The sequence below is a fragment of the Camelus ferus genome, chromosome 13 (genome assembly GCF_009834535.1).
Source record: "Camelus ferus isolate YT-003-E chromosome 13, BCGSAC_Cfer_1.0, whole genome shotgun sequence".
Lineage (NCBI taxonomy): Eukaryota > Metazoa > Chordata > Mammalia > Artiodactyla > Camelidae > Camelus > Camelus ferus.
In genome coordinates this window covers 49,586,568-49,610,693 of record NC_045708.1, presented here as the reverse complement: position 1 = coordinate 49,610,693, position 24,126 = coordinate 49,586,568, and the positions used below count along the sequence as shown (strand labels likewise).

The 24,126-nt window shown below is 39.7% G+C and overlaps 1 protein-coding gene across 12 annotated transcripts in view; it reads right to left on the bottom strand.

Annotated features, from left to right (window-relative positions):
* SGIP1 (SH3GL interacting endocytic adaptor 1) overlaps positions 1 to 24,126 on the bottom strand; it is a 184,429-nt gene that overhangs the window by 65,876 nt on the left and 94,427 nt on the right. For 6 of the 12 annotated variants that reach the window (XM_032494517.1, XM_032494518.1, XM_032494519.1 and 3 more), the window contains 3 exons: positions 8,900 to 8,911; positions 3,727 to 3,738; positions 539 to 563 (listed from right to left, as the gene is read on the bottom strand). In XM_032494517.1, coding sequence (XP_032350408.1) covers positions 539 to 563; positions 3,727 to 3,738; positions 8,900 to 8,911 — 49 coding nt within the window. The remainder of the gene's footprint in view (positions 1 to 538; positions 564 to 3,726; positions 3,739 to 8,899; positions 8,912 to 24,126) is intronic. The other 6 variants (XM_032494521.1, XM_032494523.1, XM_032494524.1 and 3 more) reach the window with 1 other exon arrangement.

Genomic DNA, 24,126 nt, shown 5'->3' with positions numbered 1-24,126 from the left:
CTGTTCTTTTCTTGAAATACCAAGAAAATGTTTTACCTCTAACTAGGAACCATTCATTTAAAATTTCCTAGAATGTGCTGGATACAGCAGAAGAAAATCATGCCACGTGTAGCTATAACCTATTTCGTATCACTTTAATTTATACTACTATAATTTTCGTATCAAATAACACAAGAATGGGTAAGCTGCTTCTGTCTTCAGTTCATTCTAGCATCCTCCTCTCCTATCCCAATCCATAAACACACGCTTGATTAAATTCATTTCTAAAATCAAATGATACAGTAAGAGTTGACAAATATAGAAAGAAAATAGCAATGTTTATCCAAAAACATATTCACTTTCAAGATTTAAACATTAATCATTCTGAACCCACCGAGCCATTTTATCATAAGATTTCCCTGCTGTAAAAGTAAGACATTTGAAAGCCTCCAAAATCAAGCCCAAGAGTGTGTAAATTAATGCATATATGCTCCAAGATCCGAGGAACTGTTCCTTCTTTTAAATCATACTCTACTTCTGGTAGCTAAGATATACTTACTGGATAAGTTCCTTTTAATTGCACCCTAGAATTAGAAATAGACACTATAAGGTTTAAGACCACATATATGTTATGTACAATATGTATATTTCTGTTATTGCAATTAAACTGAACTCAAAAAAATGCAGATGGGGAAAAATGATTCTTTTTCTCAGAATTGCATTCAAGTTGGAAATTGTAGACACATACATATAAATCAGTTTTTCATTTTACTCGAAGATTATAGAGGGGAAGAGAGGGTAAATAACAAATCTTCCAAACCAGAAAAAATCCCTTACCTGGGTAGATTTGATAAATTAAAGCAACTATTAAATAGTCCATTAAAAAAAAAAAAAGAGCCCTTGATATCCAGCAGACAAGAAATTAAATTCAAGTTTAACTCATGTTTGATGTTTAAAAATTATAGAACGTATTCTGGGTACTCTCTGCTCTTATCACATGGGGTCCATAAGTCGCTCATAGAAATAGTCATTAGTTTACTAATGCAAGTTTTAAAGATATGTGTGGCAAATGTCAAAGAGAAGGAAAATTTGAAGGCATTACCACTGAATGGGCTGTTCTATTCAGAGAGCCAGAGAATTCCATTCTTTCCCACCCACCTCCCTACCCCAGTTTCCTCTACTTGCCTGCCCTGGGGGCCACTGATCTATCAATTGGGAGTCATTTCTTCAGCGCAAGGCATTGTGATCCTATTGGGATGCAAATTGCCTTGGCAGGAATAGTCTGAGAAGGTCATTTTCAGATTTATAATGCCCTAGTCTTTTTGATAAGAGAGGACTGATTAGACAGAAGTTTTTATTCAAAATCACCGTGTGAAAGTTTCTTAGCATAGGCTGCTTCCAGAAAAGCAGAGCAGTAGAAGGTGGCCTCACAAGGTGGGGCACGGGCTGGCAGGGCCTCCTTAGGAGAATGTCAGGGACAGAACTCGGGGGTGGGGAAATGGAAGTATAAGAAAGTTTTCCAGAAGGCATGACTCTGAGTTTGGTGGGTGATAACCAAACGTACAATTGTTTCTACTTTCTGACTTTGGTGAAGGCTCAAACTGGTGGCTACGCAAGTTTTCTTCTCTCAAATGATAACATTAACAAGTCAGGACAAGATATAGCACCTCTGCAGCAGACTTATAAGAAGCCCTTTTCCCTCTTTCCTAAGAATTTATCAGAAGTTTTTCTCATTTTGAACTCATTTACGACAGAGGAGCAGTTTCAGTCTGAATAAAGATTCACTGGTCGCTTTTTAGCGGCTCTCTCGAACTATATTTTCTGGCTCATCTTGCCTAATAGCACAGTCTGCATGTGTGTGCCACATAGACACTTATTACATTATTAGTAAAAATTTTTTAAATTCATAAATATTTATTTTAATAGATAAACATTTTAAATCAATATGTTTAATTAACAAGTTTTGTTAAATTAATTAACATTTTAAATAAATATCATTTAAATCAGCTACAGTCATTATCAGAGCTTGGATACAGGTTGGCTTTTGGAAAATAAGAATCTATAGACAAAATAATAAGAGAACAAATTATTTAAACGGCATTAAAATGTTTTTCTAGGTTAAGGAGCCTCGGACAAAATTTTGTTAATAGGGTCTGAAGGAAAAGATACAGGGGCTTTAGTTTGAAGAAGTCAATGACATTGAGGGAATAGGACCCACCTGGTATAGTGAGACCTGAAATCCAGGAGTTAGGGGACCCCAGAGGCTACATTGAAGAACTTTTGGTTTCTCTGTCTTACCCTTTTGTTTAAAATGTTACACTTGTGAAACCAAGAAAGATACAAAGCTTCTTTGGTATTCATTGCTTCCCGGTAGATCAATTCATTTGATAGATATTTATTATTGAGAAGCACTAGACAGGAAGCCCCTGTGACATTTTTTATTCAATATTCCTTGTGAATGAAAAATCACAGTGCAAGCAGACATGGCAGAAATATGCAAGAAAACTCTGTTGTTTAGAAATGAGAAAGAATAATTTCAGATCAGTTTAGAAAGGAACAGATATTCACTCCATCAGCAGAAAGTCATTAGCAACAGAAAAGCAAGTCCTGTTGTCTCTGGATCCGGCATATAGACCTTCGATGGCCTTGATGTCACAACAGGACAAATCTAGAACAAGGTTAAGGTGATAATGACCACACAAACCACATTCAGGAAAAAAGTCCATTGAATTCTAAAACCTTATCCTCCCCAAGTGACCACATTTCCCTCCTTGCAATGATTCTTTTTATAGGTAGATTGTGAATAGACTGCCTTCATTTTGATTTAGTCAATTCACTCTTTTTCCTTAAAAAAAAAAAAAAGAATGTAATGTGTCATAACCTGAGATGTTACCTAACCGTGGTGTTGGAGTCATCCACCTAGTCTCCGAAGGTGCTATGATCATCAACTCTGTGGCTTAAATAGAGAACCACAGCTTGCCAGCTAGTGTAGAGCATTTGCCTCAAACAGTATTTGATTGATCAAATTGGCACAAGCCTAGGGATATTTCAGAGAGCACTGTTTCATTCCATTTCCTCTTGCAAGGCACTGATCGGGCAGGTGGGGATCATTTTAAACATAGCAAAGACCCTTCTTTTTGCTGCTTCAAATTCATTGCACTTTCAACCTGAGGAAAATGATTGATATTTACTCTGAACAATGCAAACTGGTACTGATTTGCCTTCAGTGATGAAATATATATATGTGACAGCCTAGAAAGACTGACTTGAAAGCAGGGCTCTTCCTCCCAAGATAGAAAGTATGATTATGTATTATTGTATCTTGGCCAATATAAGGTATGGTCCAGGGACTTATTTTAAATTCAGGCTTAAAAACAATGTGGCTTACAAATTGTTTCCTTACTTCCCTTTATAGGTAGATTGTTTTCTTATTCTTTATGATCACGTTTTACAAATGTCTATGGTGCTTTCTGGACAACCTCCAGATCTCGCATACACACATATACCACACACATTTTTCACACATAGCACTAGGAGTTGGGATACCTATGTATTAATTTAGCTTGTTATGGGAAGTGCTCTGATGATCTGAACACACATAAGACCAGAAACTTTCAACTACTAAACCTAATTCATCTGCCTCATTCATACTGAGTTACAAATTTTACAAGAAGCCAACCTGGCCACCCTGCCTTGGCAACAATTTTCACTATACATTTTTAAGGTAAAAATGTTGAGGGTTCTTACCGGGCTGCGCCTCTGTGATCAGCAAAAAGGAAGAGAGAACAGACACCTAGTCAGAGAATGATGGATCAGTCAACAGGCTTGGGTAACAGAAGACTTCATCAACAGCTAACCAAACACACACTCTGAGTAATCGGGCCAAAGAAGGACAGGCAGTCATTGTGTTGGTGGCTTACTTAAACCATAAGGAGGTCTTGGAGAAACTTAAAGAGAATCCATCCACTGTACAGCATAGCTTTGCTAATGGGAATGTACTAGTTTCAGTTCTACGTACACAAAGACAAAGCAGAAAAATACAAGAAAATTTCACTGGCAGTTCTTCATGCCTTGTCCTGAGATGTTTTTCCTCCATATTGTTTGGGAAGGGGCGTTTTAGGGAATAGGTAGTTCAGGGAACACTGTTTCCCCACACAACAGGGTATTAGTAAACATCACAGACATAATACATTTCCCACATAATCAGGGCTTTAATTAGAGTCTCCAAAACTCAGAGGGAAGGATCAGAGAGACCTCTTCTTTGCCTGGCTTTTCCCTTTAGCACTCTGTGGAGTGAGTGCTGCTGAGGACGTTTTTAAAGCACATGTTCTTGGTCTGGTGCTTTGGGCAGTCTCCAGCAACGGGTAGGATGTGGTGAGGGAGATGAGGAGCTCCTGGCAAGCGCAGGTGGGAATGAAGAAAACCGTCCAGCAGCCACGGAACACTGGTGGACCGGGTGATGCGTGGACAAATAGACATATGACTTCTTTCTTTAACTCCTCAATCCTGGCTGCTACCATTTACCCCAGTGCTCTCTAGTTGCTCTCCATCTTTAGGATGTTTCTGCAGTAACAAGAGTGACTATGATGTGAGTGGGGCAAGCGCTGTTGCTCGGAGCTTCCGTTTCAGGATATGAGCTTGCCCATGAATTCACAGAGGCTGTACCGGGGACCCAGTGCTGGCCAAATCCTAAAATCTGGGCAAGAAGCACAAACGCAAAAGTATCTGGAAGGTTGCATAAATGAAAAAGATGGCTCTATTCTCCAGAATATAGACAAGAAATAAAAACCTATAGTCTTCTATACCTGGGAGGTCTCCATGGATATATAGTCCAATTGCCTTTAAGATACAGAGAAGAAAAAGAGACTAGAAAAAGGGTAGAACCAGAGTCAGAATTTAGATCTCGGGTCTCTCATCCTCACGTTCTTTCTAGGACACCAAGCCTGATGCTGTTGGAGGACTCCTAAAGCAGAGAGCCAGGAATGGTTACTTTTCAGACGAGTATCAGTCAGCAGCTAGGATTTTAGACATATTTACTCTGGTCAATTTTACTTGTAAAATTTTAGACTTTATTATTCACCATGTTTTCCCAGTTCTGTTCCATATCGATGCCACTTTCTTATGAATCTGTTTATCTGCATGGATGCAATTTAAATAAAATCAGAAAAAAAGGACAGTTATGACTATGTATTTCTGGGCTCAAATTCTTTTACTGACAAATGTATCCTGTGTTTGGAGACAAATTCAAGCCCTGTTTTATATAAAGTTTTTGACTTTAAAATTCTTTAATGACCAGGCTAAAGTTCTTCTCTAAAGAAGAAAAGGTGGGGATTTATGATTTTAGCTTCAATTTCATGGCAAACAATTCACACTTAAAAGCAGCATAAATTACAGCAAAGAGGGGATTCAAAGAGACAGTTTTCCCCAAGATGATTAGGAGAAATAATGCAAAATAAAATGTACATTGCAACCATGTAGGCAGAACTCAAATTCAAGAAGTTTTATTTAGGACTATAGAAAACAACACTTTTCAAAATACTTCTAATTATATTAAGTCACCCAAAATTAAGTTCAGTGAGTTAAAAACCCATATATTTTAATCAACAGTTCCTGTTTGTATTCTTTTCTAGTAAAAGTTAGCATGATTAAAAAAGCATTTTGGGAACTCTACTGCCAAAACGCCTTCATCAAGATCCAGCTGTTTAGATTCATGCAGTCACAAGCTTGCTAACCAGAATCCAGAAGACCCAGCTAAAAGCTGTGGAAAGGTCAGACCCAGAAAACCTCAGGTCCATCATTAAAAGCTATCTGAAACCTTAAAAAGCAGGCAAAGGATCCCAGAAGTCAGACTGAACGGCTTTATATGTTAATTGTCATCATTAAGGTTCAGAAAGCAGTTGTAGGCTCTGCTGAACAGGGACAGCAAGGCCATTACCAGCCAGGAGGGGAGGGTCTTTCCTGTTAGAAGTTTTATTTTACTCTTTCTCCTGTCATTTCCCAAGAACCTTGAAGCCTCAAGTGGTCTATCTTTGCTCTACCACTATATAGAACTGGCTTCGAAGATGGAAGGAAACTCATTCAGGGTCTGGTCCTGATAGATTCTGTAAGCCGAACTCTTTCTGTGTTAAACTGCAAACTCAGTAGTGTGCAGGGCAAGGAGCAGGGGTGCCGTGTGTGAGGGCACACGTGCTTCACAAAGCTCTGGGGAACTAACCTCCAGGTGGGTGCACCCATGTTTGCAGTGTAAAAATTTGGACCTAGGGCTGCCGGATCTTCAGAGTCATCAGAGAAGATGCATATCTTGATTTTTTTAATTAATTTCAAAGATTCTGTTTTTTAAACGGTGCTGAGATTGTTTTTAACTACACAACCAAACAAAACATCCATTCTGTTGTTCAGAAACTGCAGGTGGCCAATTTGTCTCTGATTGCAGACATTTGTATCACACATAATAAGCTCTCAGTAAATTTTTTTGTCTACTGTTATTACTTCACTTGATTACTCAGACAAGGAATTTGCAATTGGTCTATTTGTTTTCTGCACAAACTTCCTGTGTTCCTGATTAAACATTAATTGTGCAATTCCTAGTCTTCCCTCGATCTTCTGATGCATCCTGGAGAAGGTATTGAAAAACATTTTATTTTCTCCTCTACTTCCATTTTTATGTTCAGCCTGGAGATAAGTCTTACTTTGTACTTTGACGCTATTTTCAAAGTGAGTATGCACTACTGATTTATGATTTGGTTGCTAGAATGAAGATCTTTGGTCAGAACATTTTGTATTTCTACAATATATATACTTTGCTGTATGAATATGCCCTCCTAAGAGAAGATACTTCTGGATCTGTCCTCGAAGTACCCACAGTGTCCTTACCCCACATCAGCTTTGTTTGGTTATTTTTTGCACAAAAGGATTAATTTAAATTCAGCTAACTTTAGTCCTAGCCAATGCGGGTGTTTTAAGATATATATAAAAAGAAGTAACCAAACACAATCTGGCTTGTCAAAATCGCTAAATAACCAGCCTCAGGTCTTGAAGCTTTACAACATCCTCATTTGCTAAAAATTCAGTGCTGTAGGGAAACAGGAAAAAGCGTGAAAAGCCACAAAGCGCCAAACAAATATTATTTTTATACAGTCTAGTCACAGCAAACTCAGTGATTCAGTGAGAGAATTTTCTAGGAAAGAATTAGAATATATGATCATTGTGTTTATTACTATGATCCTAGCCAATATTCTTATTTGCTCTTAAATGCTTTAGGGTGAAAACAATCTATCAGGCAAGAACCTATGGGAAATCACCCTCCCCTCCCCCTCAATGGTATGCGTTTGTCTATAGTTGAATTTGTTTCTGTGTCTGTTACAAGTCAGATGACAGTGAATGCCTATCACATCCAGCAGGGCTTGGAGAGATGATCTTCTGAAACTCCATTTGGGAAGAGAGACAAAGCACCTGTAACTAACCAAGATACCACTAAAAGTTGAGTGGGCTAAGCGTCAACAACATGGACATTTCCAAGGAAGAATGAGGCAGGCGCATAGGAGAGGAATCATCTTTAAAGACACACAGCTAGTGAGGAAAAGGAACACTTGTGGTTGACATTGCTGTCAGAGCAACACAGGAGGAGGAAAGATAATGAGGAACAAGACATTTTTAAAGCACCACTTTAGGAAACTTCAGGCCACTTAGTATTTCAATTGGCCAAATTTGGATAATTCAGAGATAAATTCAGGGTCAAGAAGAATAAATGAAATTGGCAAAATACAAAGAAAGGTTGTTGAAGGGCGCCAATGATACGTACGTCACAGCATGTCACATAACATGAAACTGACTCCCAATTACTCAGAAGTAGGTCATTTAGTTTAGTAATAATAATTATAATAGGTACTGGTTTTATTCTTGGAAACAAAAATCATTGGGTCCACATTTTGATAAATTGCAATGGTCTGACTCTGCTTTTTTTGTTCTTCCTACATCTTCTTCTCTTCCTTCCTCCAATCACATGACCTGCTACCAGAGCATCTCCTGCGCGTGGTACAGGGACTGCCAGCTTTGGGTCAATGGCAGGATGGGAGGTTACAGTACTGATTGCAGCATCCACTTAGGTGAGTTAAATAGACAAGCAACCACTTCGTGGTGCGTGTTAACATGGAAACACAACATTTTCATATTTTCCAGTGGAGAGGTCGCCTGTGTCAGCTGTGTGTCAGCATCCTGGGAACATCTTCCCAATAAACCAGGCAGCCGAGACAAGAACAATGTATTTTCTTTTTATATAGATCTGTTTCATTGTTGCTTAAAAGAAAAAAAAGATGGAGGTACCTCGTATCCAATTTGTGCTACCACTAAGAATTACCCTGGTAGTAAAATGAACCACATAAGAGATGATTCGCACTTTATAAAGATTTTCCTTCTCTGTCTCTGACAACTCCAGGAGGGGATAATTTTTCTGACTAACTGGGGAAAAAAAGAAGAAAAGAGGACAACTTCCCTTTCCTAGGCCACCTTCACTAGCGTTCACTCAGGGACATGCTATCATGTTGTACGTTCAAAGAAAATTAACTTAAAAAAAAGTTCGCCTAGCTCATGGTAAGTATATGTAGCTGGACTAAACCAAGTGGAAGCTGCAATAAATGAAACTTAATACTAAAATATTTGATCACATGCCTATGACTGAGGCAGAGGTGAATCTTTACAAAATTACCCCGTGGCCCTTAATCACAGGCTTGTAAAATCACTTAACAACCAACTTCCTTTTTTTCCCCATAGGGCATAGTTAGCCCTTGCCCTGGTTCATAAAGGTTTGTTTTTAAAGTTCGGAATCGGTTTTAGGTGTTAAATACAGTCAGTCATCAGATATACAGAACATGTACAGAGTAAATAATGTTTGGCCAAGATATAGAAAGGACTTATTTCTTACCGGACTTTTCCTCTAAAAGTGCAGGCATGGGGAGGAAAAAATAAAGAGACAATGAAAGCGATGAAAGGTATATTCAAGAAGATACAACTCAACATTCAGAGTAACCTTCCTTAAAGCAGCTCTCCACGGCATTGCTCTTATAAATGCTTCCTGTGGGTGTCTGATCCGGCCATTTCCCGGCTGCTGGCTTTATACCACCCCCAAATATGCCACTTTGCCATACTGAATGTTTTGAGCTGTAGGCACATGAAAAGAGCAAATGCAAGGAGAGGCTTTCTCTGAACTCCCATAATCTGCCTAAAGATACATCTTCCAAAAGGAAATCAATATTCTGAACAGTTTCATCAACCAAGCAGGACTGACTCATCAGAGGACAGGAGACCAGAAGTTGACACCATATTCAGAGAAACTTTATCACAAACTATCATACTTCTCATCTATGCTTCTAAGGGCCCATTCATGTTCCTTAAAAATCATTTACTCTCCCCTAAGAAGCCTCCATCCCTGTGAAGATGGTGTTCAATCGTAAATTCTGAAGCCACTTCTTTGAGTTACTCATTTTTCCTGAGTATCGGCCCGGTATACGTGAAACAGACATGTTAATAGACTTATGTTCATTTTTCTGTTATTAATCTTTTTGCTAAAGAGTCCCAGCTGGAAAGCTAAGATGCGTTGAAGTAGTTTTGCATCCTCTACAAATTCAAGTTATAAAGGGCATAGGTGTGGCCTCCATTTGAGTACATTCTAAGCTCGCTTTTGAATGGTTGACTTTTATCAAGTAGATTTGTACTTTGAAAATAGAAGATTATGCTTTGTAATATTGAAAGGAATTGGAAAATTCCACGAATGTGTTGCAGATTTTCCAAAATTTCCAATCTTATCAGGGAAAACTGGCATCTATTATCTTCTCCCAAGATACCCTGGCTCAAACTGTCACTTCTCTTCCCATTTTTCACTTGCCCTCACTCTCCATGGGCAATTACAAATTATTTTCCTGGTGAGTGGCCCCTGGCCCCTGGGAGTGCTCTTTTATTTCCTCAGCAACTGTCTGAATTTCATTTCATTTCTTGCTTACAGTAGTATGCACTCCTTCAGCCTCCTCCGTATTTTATCTCCTGAATCCATCCTTCGTACTACCCTTAGAATTATTTTACAAAAATACTGATGTGAATGTATTACTCTGCCCATTGAAAACCCATTATTCAGAAAATAGAATGCAAGCTTCATTCTGTCTTTTAATGCCTTCATAATAGGCTCTGGCTTCCCTCATCTTGCACTGTTGTCTACATGAAGCCTACACTTAGCTGCAGACCCTCCTTCGTGTCTCCCAAAGGTGCAGTCCACTCATATGTGTCCCTGCCTTCTGCTCAAGCTGCTTCTTCAGCCTTCAATGCTTCCCCCTCTCCCTTCATTACTATCTCACTTATTCTTCAAGGCCATTAACATTTCCTCCATGATGCCTTTTCCAAGCTTTCCAGTCAGAATAAATCATTCCCTGGCATCTCTAGCCTCAGAGAAAACAAAGGCACACGTTGCTAGTATATTTTTTGCAGTTCTTATTTTGTTCTGTGTTATTTAGGTGTCTCTGTTTCATTATCCGTTCTCAAGTAATGGTTATGCATGGATTCGCTGAGCCCCAGCCTAGTGCGAGGCACACAGTAGGCACTCAGAGCATGTTTTTGAATTTTCTTTTTATGGTCATTAAAACATGATACAAATGTTTGAAGCACAGTGTCTTTTAAAATATAGAAAGATGAACTGGTCTCTGCAATAAGGCTGAACTGTATACAGCCTGAGGGACATGGCCCCAGTGGTAGTGGTTCCTTTACCAGCTCCTGTGAATGTATCACTGAGCTCCTATTTAACTGTCGATCTCTCTGCCCGTTAGTGAACTCAGGCGCTAATAGATGTTACAAAGGCTCCAAGGAAGTGGCACTGTTTTGCACAAACATTAGTGTAGAGCTATGTGATCAGATCTCCAGGGTGGAATGTTCTCCTATAGCAAAAAAATGACTACTTCAGAATAACTGAGGCTCAAGATAGGACCCACAGCCTTGGTGCTGCTTTCAGACTAGACCCTAATAAATAGCACAGAGAAATGAAAAAATTTAAGGTCCAAGTCCTTAATTTACAAACAAAAGAATTTTGGGGTTAAATAGCTTCAAAGGAGTTGTCATGGAAGGAAGTGCATGAGTTTTTACATATGCAAATTAGCTTAACCCCTTATTTTCTGGATGCTTTTGAGCAAGTTACACTGTTCCTCAATCCCATAGTTTGCAAAGCAGGGAAGACTGCTGCCTTGTAGAACTGTTGTGAAAATTAAAAATGTGGATGGCAGTGACGGCTAACGTTTGCTGAGAATTTTACTATTACTGTTTTACCTCATGAGGTTGGTGTCATTATCTCCAGCTTACTAAGGAGGAAAAGGAGGCTTGGATGAGTTCCAAGGTCACCTGGTTACAAAGATTCAGAGCTGGGACTGGATCCCCGCTTGTCTAACTCCAGGGAGCTGGGTTGGGGTGGGCGCGTGGCAGAGCCCAATTCCCCTAAACAGACTGAATCCAGTTTCAAGCCCTTATGAGCACTGGGATTTAGAAATGACAGAGCTAAAAGCTAACAGATCACAGAGCCTGGAAGATAATCTTGGATTTTTCCAAAGGAAGGAGTTTAATAGATCACGCCTGTCTATCATCGCAGGTCTCAGAATGAGCTTTTCAGCAAGTAAGCTTGTGTTTCTAGGCATGATTTCAGATCTTGGAATTAAACTCTGATTGTAAGGTAAATTTCTCAGCCTTTTTCTAGAATGAAATGCATTTGATTAAATTAGAATTAGAGGAATAAACATGAACACACAGATGATAAGGGCTCACCCCTCACTCCTACTCCAGGCTCTATGATGATTAAACCATCTTTACTCAACATGTTGTAATTGTTAGCAGCTATCAACACCTAGGCGATGACCTCTTGGGAGTTTCTTCAGAATGTTGAACAAAGAAAAAAACATGACAAGACAATTCTCTTTTGGGGAAAACAAAGATATTTCTTGATTGAAAAAGAGCTAATCGCATCAGAGTTATTTTTAATTATGGAAAAGATAATAAAAGGACAGAAAAAGAGCTTTATACCTCCAGGTACTCGTGTTCACAGAAACAATTTGGGTTGAATTTACATACATGTAAAATATAACCAGTGAATTGTCTCTAAGTGCAGGGATGTTCCTGTCTGATGGTCTGAGCAACATAATTCTCTAATTTGCAAGCCTTGTTGAAAGGTAGCTCAGCCTTATGATCAACGGCTTTCCAAGGAGCCCAGAGACCCCTACCCTCTGCAAATGGAAAATCTCTCTCTGGCTGCATTATCCCAAATCGCTTTTTAACGCAAGCAGTCATTCAAGTTAGGTCTTGTCGAAGCCTTCCTTTCTGCATGAAGGGCTGGAGATCAGCAGCATTTAAGATTGAATTCTGTTTAAGACCCAGAGCTAAAGCTAACAGAGGTGAATAGAGAAAATATACACCACAATTTCAATGATCCTTCCATGGAGATTTTGTGCTCTAAATATACCCCCGTCCTCTTAATGAGGAACTGAGTTGCCATGGGAATTTTTGGCATCAAGTTTTATAGAGTGGGATCAAGACACAAAAAGCCAGATCTAATTTCCAAGCTTTTTAAGAGTCTACAATTGTTTAACCTTAAAAATAGGATGGCTATATTTTGAGTCTTTATATTTTAACAAATGAGATTTTCTTATTGATGTAACTCCTTCCTATCAGTTATGTCTGACTAGTCAGGTATTCACAAGGAGCAAAAGGATGATTTAGTCATTTATTAAACCATTAATGAGTATTCATTGGGCACCTAATTAGGACCAGACACTGTTCTCGGTACATTAGTGAGCAAAGCAATAGGAGCAACAGACAAAACTGCTCAATGAGCTTTTGTGGGGACAGGGAGGAGATAGATTATAAATAATAAATATAATAAAAAAGCAAAGTATTTAGTATTTTAGAAGATGATATATGCAATTTTAAAAAGTAGAGCAAATACAGGGGGTTTGGGAATGCCAAGAAAGAGAGCTTTGTGACTTTAAATAAGGTGGTCAGGGGAGGGCTCACTGAGAAGGGGACTTGACGAAGCACCTGAAGTTGAGAGGGAGGTCGCAGTGCCACCCTAGGGGAAGAGGGAATGCCGAGGAGAGGGAGGGAATGGAGTGAGAAGGAAGGGTGGCAGGTGTTAGTCTGGGGTTGGGGGTGTCCCCACCACGAGGCTCTCAGAGGCCACTGTGGAGACCGGTTTCCCTCTGCTTCAGCGTGGCTCATGACTGTTACTTATCAGGAGTCCTCAGCGTGGACATTTAGTCACTGTTGGTTGTTGAGAAGAGGCATTGATGAAACAGATGAAACAAGACCAGAAAACACCTGGAGGGGACATATGTTGTTGTTTTTCATTACTCTTTGGAAGCTTATTTTGATTCCCCATGTACCATGTTAAAAATAAAATAATAAAATAAAATAAAGTTGGGCTTCCAATGGGCTAGGAGGTAGAAAGGGAGTTTCGGCGGGGCAAAACAGAATGAGAGCAGTCCATCTTGCCTTCCCTCTGTGCCAGCCACTTCAGGACAATTAGCTCAGCCCGGCATGCATGGCTCTGTACCACTGCTGTGCGGGTGGCTGATTTGAAGCAATAGTTCCTAAGGTCCATGGGCAGTTAGTGACTGTCCTTCAGACAATATAAGAGACAGAAGGAAATCTCACCTTCATTCTGTTTAGAAATGAAATCCCCCCTCCCACCACTCCACGTCTGAGGAAGCATTTCCTGACATCATTAATATGAGTGATTCACACTCTAAGATTTTTTTCTAAAACAATTAAGAAGTACATTCATTGCTGTAGATTATTTCTAGCACTAAAAAAATTCTCCTTCAAAGAACAATAGGATAGATGTTTTTTCATACTGTTACAGTTATTTTTACACTATTATTTGTATATTTATAGAAACCCTTTAGTATAAAAATAAATGGTATAAAAAAGGTAATAAAGTATCTATCCTTTATTCTCAAGGTCAGGGACCACGAAGTGACTGAAATCTGAGACTTGAGATGAGAAAACAGGCACCTCATTAGAATGTACGGGATTTGGGGAACAGAATTATGAGAGGAAATTAGCACCCACAGAAAATAAGAACACATTAATAAGCTTTAGAAAAGAACTTACAAATAACTCCTGTAAGAGAATAAACAGAGTTAGTGTTCATATTGTTCATCCATTCAATAATGGAGAAACACTTGGTTGAATTGAAGGAGAAAAGATAAAAAATTTGCTGTCTTTATAAAATAATGTGAGAGAGATAGGTTTCATTATATCACAGTGAAACATCAAGTTCTGTATAATTTCCCACAGGGACAAGCATCCATCTGTCCAGTCAACGAACAAGTATCTTCTAAGTACCTACTGCACGTTACTCAGTGTCATAGACTCTTGAGGAAAGGCCCCATTAAAGAAGGACTAAGAACCTATAACTTCTGGGTGCAGGATTAATTTTTATAAACCCAACGCTTACTGAATTATTCACAAGTTCTTCTTCTGTTACAAACTTATTTTCCAAAATGATTGCTTCTTTACAGGGCCCATTCTACCCTGATTACACCATTAGCTAAGAAAAATGGTTTTAAATTCAACTCCATACCAGTAGGACTAACACAATCAAGACAGAAGAACTTGAAGATATAAAAGCTAGCTTTTTTGATAATTAGCATTGTAATTAAAAGCATATAATTCAAGAATTTGCTACCTCTAGTTGAGGACACCCAAACATTTTTATGCGTCAATATTGTGGGTATATTGTCTCATTCAATTAGATTTTAAGTGAATAACAGAAATTGAGGGTTTAAGATCTCTGACCCTGTCGTTCATGTTTCTGGAACGCCCAATCAGATCAGGTGGTCTGAGATAGTAGAACACAATGAAAGAATTTAGAGTCATGCAAGGAAATTCTCTTATACCTCACGAAGGGAAGCAAAATACCCTGTATTCAGAGGGTACAACCAACATTAATTGGAGAAATAATGACAAAGGCAATCCAGATTGAACTCATTTTTTGCTCATTTTGCAAGGAGATCGAAACATACCACAGCTCAGAGATTTCTTCTTACTACCATGGGTGGGGGCATAAGGGTTTGAAAAAATGGTATTTTTATTTAAAGATCAGGAAATGGAAGCAACAGAGAATTCTCTAGGAAAAGTAATTAGTAATGAAAGAAAGAACAAACATTCAGATATGAAAGAAACTCTTCTGCAGATGGTCCATAGCTTATTATAATGTAAGAAAGAGAAGAATGTATTTTGAGACAGTTAGATCCCACCCATTTCCCCATCTATTTTTCTCTCTAAGGCCTGGAGAAAAAGAGGTACATCTCACATGCCACTCCTAGGTGGTTCTGGCCAGGCTGCTTGCAGCTGTGTCTGGAGGGGGCTTCTCAGACTGCATCTGGGATGTGGGACCCAGTTGCAATGTCTACTGAAGGTCTGGATGGGGAGTGGCAGTTTCCGTGCTCCATGCTTGATATTCCTGGTCTAGACCCAACCCAAATCATGTTTGCCCTACGAAGTCTCCTTGATGGGCAGAACCCAGACTGAGCCTCTTCCCTCCAGCTCGCTGCACAGGAGGTCTGGGCTGAACACTTAGCATCAGAATGCATGCCATCTTTAGCCTCCCCTTGCACCGTGCAGAGTTTCTGCTGGGAGCAAATGCCAGCGTGTAGGAGACTGAAGCTCTCCTCCCCCACTGATGACTCTTTGTTTTTACTGAACTCAATGGGGTGCTGAACCTTCTGCCAAAGTGAGGACAGGAAAGGGGGTGGTGTTACCAAGCAGCAGCAAATTCAGGGATTTTGCTCTCTGGCAGGCTAATTTGGGGGTGGCAGGGTGGGTGGGCCACCTGGAATAGACAAACAGCACCAGATCGTCCTCAGTTGAAAGCTATCTCCCCCTCCCCTTATATTTTGATTAAATAACTCCGTTGTGGATAGCACATCTCCAGGAACAAGATTAAACTAATTGCTCCTTCATAACTCTATGTCAAATTCTTTAACTCCTGGTATCACTGAATTTTGCAGGGGAAAGGGAGGAGGCATGAGCACACATGCCAGGGTAGGTCAACTCCTACTCGCTCATTTTGCTCAGCCCTCTTTTCCTCGACTTTGCTCAAGTCCTCCCTCGCTATTTTTATTTTCTTTCTGCTTCCCACAAGTCTCTGAAGTTAGGGAAGAGGGAAATGGAGCTCAAAAGGAACAGATGCTTGTCGAGCCCCTTCCTCAGTGACAGACACTGAAGCAGGCATTTTGCAACATTATCTCCTGCCATCTTTACATCATTCCTGAGAAGGTAGGATCATTATTCCCATTTTACAGACTTGGGATCCGAGGCTCTGAGTTAAGGAGTTTGCACATGGACACGCAGACAATAAGATACAGACTCAAAGGCCTGTGTGCTTCCTCCTTAACCAGTGTGCTTCAAGGAAGTGCTCTTTCTTGGTCCTCTCGCTGCACACTCAACCTGCCCCTAAAACAGAGAGCTTCCCACAGAGATTCTTGGGCCAGAATTCACAGCAGGGCATTAAAGCTGAGAGGGATAGAAAGATAACTGAATAGTAGACCCTGATTCAACGTAGGTGAGAAAATACACTGTGGTTTTAACTTCACAGAAAAGAGGCAGATGCTGGAGTTTTAGTCCGGGCCCCTGAACCTTCAGCTGCCTCTTGATCTTTCTGAGTTGATTCCTTCTGTAAAACAGGGCGATCACCACCTCCCTGTCTGCTTAGTGGTGTACCTGCTCATTTCATCTTTCTGGTCGTGACAGTGGTTAGAAAACATAAACCACTAGTTATCATGAACCGTCGCCATAAAAAATCCTTGCTGACTGATTGACTGATTGATCAGAGGGAACCGAAATAGATGAGTCATAGAAAGACAAGGTGTCATCCCTTAACAACTAAAGCAAAGCAGACACAGCAGCAAGGCAGCCTGCCTGACCTGTCAGCTCAGCCTCGCCCTCCCGCCATGTGGAAGAAGGCATGGAGCAGGCCCCACGGCGGGGTCCCAGGCACCATCAAAGTGATGGTCTTCAAAGGGGTCGTGAGTACTCAGAAATTATTTGTAAAATGTTTGAGATGATTAGCGAGCTTTTAATTTAGTTTTCTGGGAAGAGAACCAATAGCTGTTATCAAAAGTGGTACAGCACAGTGGTTCAGAGTTCTGAATTAGAAGCCAGAACTTCTGAGTTTAAATCTGAGCAACTTCACTGACTTAACCGTGACGTCTTGGATTAGCTGATTAATTCTTTTATGCCTCAGTTTTCCTATCTGTAAAATGAGGGTAATAATCATACCTATTGGGTTGTTGTGGGGATAAGTGAATTAATACATGTGAAGCATCTGACACACAGTCAGCACTCAGACTTTCACAACTGCCAACCACCAACACCATCACCATCATAAGTTCTCTAAGTGGTCCGTGACCTTAGAGGATGTTTACAAGTAGTCACCATGAGACACACTCTATTGTTCTGATTAATAATTGCTATCATTTACCAAGCAACTCCTTTGGGCTTTACATACATAAATCTACTTACAAAGTACTGAGTACTTTACACGCACTACTTCCTTAATTCTTTCAAGGATCCTACGAGGTGGATAGTATTATTAAAATGATCTTACATTTGATTAAGCCTGGACTGGGGCTTAAAGGTTTATGTAACTTACCCAGGGTCATATGGATAATGAGTGCAGAGCCAGAACGCAAACTTAGTTTTGACTTATTCCAGAGCAAAAATCTGTAGTCAGTACAGAAATGAATGCTTATAGTTAAAGACAATTGCTCAAGGTAAGTCAGCAGTGATTCTTGGTTCACCGAAGAACAAAAGGAAAGGAATCAGTGGCAGCTCACAAGAGGAAAAGATGATACTGTGCTAAGAACTACAATGTAGCATTTGTCTTCTTGATTCCATGAAAGCTGCGGGAGCCAGAGGCTTCAACGTACCTAGTAAGCAAAGCACATGGCTGAAAAGATGTGTGCCCCTGTGGGTTTTGTACGAAATGAATGTCTCCCTCTCAGATCCTGTGAGGTGTGAGGAAGCAAGAGACTGTGCATTGGGAGCCACAGGGGAAGCTGACTGCAGAGGGTCCCTTCAGTCAGGAAACTGAATAGGAGACAGGCAGGCGTTTGGACCATGAGGGGAAGTTCAGCCTCTCTGCGCTGCTAGCGACATTAGTGCTACGTTGTTTTCTGATAAATGTGTAGTTAGAATGTTAGCCAGAGGGTTGGACCCATTCTGTCCTGTATTTCTGATATTAGCTCTCAGTGCCTGCTACGTAGAAGTTATTTACCAAATATCTGGTGAATTCATTGGAAGAGGGGTGGGAAACGATGTCCTCTCTCCATGAAATAAATTTGGCGGAGATACACAGTAGAGGATCCCACTGTGAATGTCAGCCTTCAGTGCGGTCTCTGGAGGAAGCATCTTACTCATTCAGGGGATTTTGATGTTAAAACAGTTTAGGAATGGAAAGAGTTCTGGAAAGAGCTTCAAGACCGGTCCACAGGAACCACAAAACAAGTTATTTTAAGTACACATTTTCCTAGTTTGCTACTCAAAACAATTACTAGTCCTGGCCCTACGTGACTCTTGGCTGTTTGGGTTACCTGATTTATCACCATTAATGAACTTCTTAAAAATGTACCCCAGGCTCTGCAGACAATTCTAACAACAACAATAAAATAATCTCTAAACGTAGTATCTATAATGAGTGCAAGCAAATAGTGGAACACGTCTCTGTTTCCATCTCCTCCTTTAAGGGAAAGAGCTTTACATTTTATTAGCAGAAAAAGGTGGACATCCCAACAACTATCATGTAAGGTAGGTGTTCATTATTCTCATTTTAGAGATGAAGAAACTGAGACTCAGTATCTTAGGCTTAAGAAACTTGCCTAAGTGGTACCGTTAGCAGAGGTTGAGTTCAGGACAATCGGATTCCAGTGTCCTTCCCAGTATATGCCAGTTCCTTCAGGGGTAAGTATAAAGTTTCTATTTGTGTTTAAAGAAATGTCAATCACAAATGTCCATATAAAAAAAAAATGGTTTAAAAGTAGTTCCTCTAAAAGGTGGATCCGACTTGGTTCAAAATTAAAGTCTAAAAATAAGAAGTGGGAGGGTACAGCTCAAATGGTAGAGCGGAGGCTTAGCATGCATGGGGTCCTGGGTTCAATCCCCAGTACCTCCTCTAAATAAATAAATAAAGCCTAATTACCCACCCCACCAAAAATTTAAAAAATAAAAAATAAAGTCTGTTAAAAAATACTGACTGTACTTCAATACATTTTTTTAAAAGATAAGCAAGAGATTACCCAAACCTCTTTAACTGAATTCAAGACTTGAAATGCAGATACATTATAATCCAGGACATGAAAAGACAGAATGCTTTTAGGGTAGGAGACTAGAAATGGAGAAGCAAAGCCATGACTCTCACTAAAGGAGCAAAAGTTAGACTTAAAAAAAAAAAAATATATATATATATATATAAACATAGAAAAATACATACATATACACACACACAAGGACACACATACATACTATTGTGATGATTAGTTTAAGTGTCAACTTGATTGGCTATCAGGTACCCAGATTAAACATTATTCTGGATGGGTTGTGAGGGTGCTTCTGGATGAGATTAGCAGTTGAGTTGGTGGACTCAGTAGATTGCCTTTCCCTTACCCAGTCCACAGAGGGACTGAATAGAAAAAAAGGTGGAGAGAGGAGGAATTCACCCCATTCTCCTGCCTCACTGTTTGAGCTGGGACATCTCATGTCATCTTCTCCTGCCCTCAGACTGGGATTTACACCATCAGCTTTTCTGATTCCAAGGCCTTTAGACTCAGATTGAATGATCTTTCCAGCTTTCCTGGGTCTCCAGTGTGCAGACAGCATATTGTGGGACTTCTCAGCCTCCATAATCATGTGAGCCAATTTCTTATAACAAATCGATTTATCATCTGTCATCTCTCGCTCTCTCTCATCTGTTTATCTATACACATATATACCTACCTCCTGTCAGTTGTTTCTTTAAAGAACCCTGGCTAATACAAGTAGTAACAAAGAAATGAACAATCAGGAAGTACTAACATATGCACCAGGTATGTCACTAGACTCTTCATTCGCTCACTTATGGAATAACTCTCCGAGTGCCTAATGTGTGCCATGTACTGTGCTAAGCAAAGGGAACAAAAAGTCCAAGAAGATTTGATCCTCCAACGATGGTCTGCATCAAAACTCCATAAAGACCATTATTATCCTCACTTTACAGAAAAGGAAATACAGTCTTAGGACAAATCTGGGGACTTACCTAAGGTTACACAGGTAAACTGGCAGACCTGGGCCTGGTGTCCTGCCTGTCTGAATCCAGGTGCTACACTCTTTCTATTAGTACATGGCTGCCTCCTATTGACCCAAAATTCTGGAAGAAATTATTTGAACAAATGGCCAGAAAGCACTTGGAAAAGGAGGTGGTAACCCTAGGTGCCAAAATATGCCATGTGGATTTGTCTTCAGAAGGGTTTCTTGCACCAACTGTTAGAAGCGCTGTTGGCAGACAGCCTTCAACTGTCAACACTTGAGGATCCGACTCAGCTGCAAAGAGACACCTTGGCCAAGGTCATGCCCTTTCTTAGCCTGCCCATACTGGGGTACTGATTGATGTCACAGTATAAAGGTTATCCATCTCAGCCCAACTCAGAGCAACCCTGAAGGGTCATTCTAGCTCAAGAGTTCCCCATGTGATTAGCTTAGGCTGTTGTTGGATGTGCAAAACAGCCTAACCTCTCCTCTGCCCACCCTACCCTATGGGTGTCGAGCCCAAGGTCACTCCTTAACAAACATCCTGCACACCAAATTTGGAGCTGGCATCGGTAAGCTTCATGCTTCATGGAAAACCTGCTGAGAATAGGAGGGACTTTGTCCTTTTATCATCCTTCAAAGAGCACAACTATAACATGAATAAAAGTTATACGGAGACAGCATTTGGGTTTAATAAATTTCTTCCTACAATGAAACAGCCTTCCTCCAAAAGCAGTGCACTTTGTAAGGCAGAGGGAGTCCTCTTACTGTTGGAGGGGTCTGTATCAACCAGGCAGGTTGGTATCTTACTTAAATGTGTTTCTTTTCACCTTGCTGCTGGCTAGCACATAGCATAATGTCACTGGTATTTAGAAATTAGTGACTAGAAATCTTTAAAAGGAAATTTCCTAGTTTCAATAGGTTCTGGGAATAATTTTAAGACAAATAGGGGGAAAAAAATCTCATTTCCCAATAATTCCCCAAATTAATCTGATATTACTTAAATGGGACAGAAGTGGCACAGACTGTGTCAATGTCCACCAATATCCATTCACTCCTTTGTCTTTTAGTAACAGAACCCTGAATTTTAGCTGGTTATATGTGTATCCAGCCAAAGACTACATTTCCCAGACTCTCTTCCAAATAATATGGCCATGTGACTAAGTTATGGCCAATGGGATCTGGGTGGTGGTGATGGGTACAATTTCTGACTTAAACCTTTAAAGGAAACCACTTGCCTTTTATGTTCTCCTTCCTCCATCCCAAGGCTGGAACATGGAGGTGTTTCATGGTGATAAGGCAGCAGCACCCTCGAAAAGGTGGAGCAATAATACAGAAAGTCCCCTGGTTCTTGAATAACCCCTGGAGAAAGACTCTACTATGCATCTAGACTGCGTACTGGTTTTGACTCTTTTGTGTGATAGAAGTAAACCATCTACTTTGTTAAAGTCAAAACCATTTTGGTTTCTGTTAAAGTAGCTCTACCTGTATTTTAACTCATACAGATCCCAAATCAATGACCAAAACTGGGGTGATTTTCCTTCTTTACCCTATCAGCGTGGTATCTCATTAGGAGACGACAACATGATAAGACTAGAAGTGAACATATTTTGCCTGTGAGTTAACTTCTGCATCCTCCCCTCTTCTTTTTTTGATGCTCTGCCTTGTTCTGGCCCATATTATACTTGATTTCTATATAAAAATCAAGGGCCAAGGTGAGATCTGGACTGAAATTACGTTTATTTGTTTATACAGTAGGATTTTTGCCAGCAATGAAGCTCTGATTTTCTACATTGCTGAAGCTTTGTTTTGAGGAGGAGTAATTTTCAAATAGGTTTGTTTATACTATATATACACTTAGCTATATATGATTCATTCATCCATCCACCCATCCACTCATTTCATTCATTTATCGAGTCATTTGATCATGTAGCATGTAGAGGAAAACTATCTAAATAAAATAAAAACCAATTCATGATAAATGGGTTACAATTCATTGATACATACTCATAGATAGATGGAAAGAACAAGTGAAACACAACTTTTTCTTAAAATTCTTCAAAAGAAACAGAAATAAAAAATTCAACATAAAGGGAGGGTATAGCTCAGTGGTAGACTGAGTGCTTAGCATGCATGAGGTCCTGGGTTCAGTTCCCAGTGCCTCCATTAAGGATGAATAAGTAAGAACCTAATTACCTCCCCCTCAAAAATTAAAAAAAAATTAAAATTAAAATTAAAATTGAAAAAAAAGAAATTCACCATAAGCCATTGTTATGAATAGCTTACCACTTGGAATTTCTGTTAGTGTAATGATTGATGCTTTTGTAGCATAAGAACCATAGCCTCAATAAAATATTCTGATATATCATTAGCTGGTGTAGGTCCTATTTCTCTTTTAGTTTTGGAATTAAGCGTAGATGTATGAATGTCTGATTATTTGGCTGGAAACATCTAAAAAAAAGTTGTACAAAGCATTCCTCATTTTTATTATGGCACTAACTGGATTTTGAAAGGTTATTTCTATTTATCTGGATTTGGAGATAAGGTTTTATATTTGTCATTTGAGAAATATAGGTTCGCATGGATTATCTAGAAGAGGGCAAGCATCCTAAAGCCAAGAATATTTTTTCAGTTACAATCTCTCTTTACCCTTATGTTTACCCAGAAATAGGCTTACCTTTCCCTAAAGTAGCAATAACTGCTCATTTTCTTACATTAAGTGTCAAAATCACAAATATTTGGGAATCATAGTAATGGCAGAGCCAGGTTCTCACATTAGAGGGAGCCGGCTGGGAGTGCAGGGCAGTAGTGGTAGGGGGTCCTGGGCTCCCCTGGTTTGTGGTGCTCCTGGTCTGCAGAAACAGCCTAACTCTGTGATTACTTTCTCTGAGTGTCGCCATCTAGTTTTCACACGATTTCCCTAGAAGCTTTTTATCAGTCTTAACCACATCATGTCAATATATCACTTTAAAATAGGTGCTGGGCAGAGCTCAGAGTAACAACCAGTCTTCTTGCTGCCCCCTCAGCAGCATCATATCTGGTTGGAGGAATAACTACCAGATGACTTGGGCACACATCTTTCTGATAGAAGGGATTTCTTTCGTAGATTCAACTAGCTTTCAGCAAATTTATATTGCATGTCTGAGATTGTTCTGGTAAGTCTTCTTTCATGTAACTTTATTCATTTAATGCCATGAACTTGCCTTCTTACAATTATCCACGTAGCTTCCAAATGCCCACTAAGTTTATTACATTCCATGAAGAAGTGGATATAAATTGGTTTCAGGCGTTTAAATACATTTTCCCAATTAATAAAAAAAATTTTTAGTAAGTAAAAAAATGATTTGAAGGATATCAACTGAAAAATGAAAGTGTGTGCATTTAAAATGCCCCTACTGCTAGAAATCACCTGCATGACAGACCAATGTGTGAGTTTAAAATCTGCACTCTCCATTGCAGAAGGGAAAGAAAAAGCATGTATTTCATGCCTCCCTTTTCAACAATACATCTTAAGAAGGCAAGTGAGTATATGATTAAAAATTACCTGATGTACTATTTGCTGTGGTTGATTACTATTAGCTGTCATGTTAGTTGACTCTTAACAATAGTGGTAAAGGCCATTATAAGCACTAAGCACTAAAAAAGGCATCGTTATAGACTCGGTTCACACCAGGCAGGCAATGGTTATTCCCAAAGGACAGGTGACTTACAACTCCTTTAGAAAGGCTGGTTGAGGTATTTCCAGAGCATCTCAAAAATGGTTCTGCAGGTATTAACTACCTCGTTCATGGGAAATGTCGCGGGGAGATCACGTGTCTCTAAAGAAGATGCCAAGAAGCCAAGAAC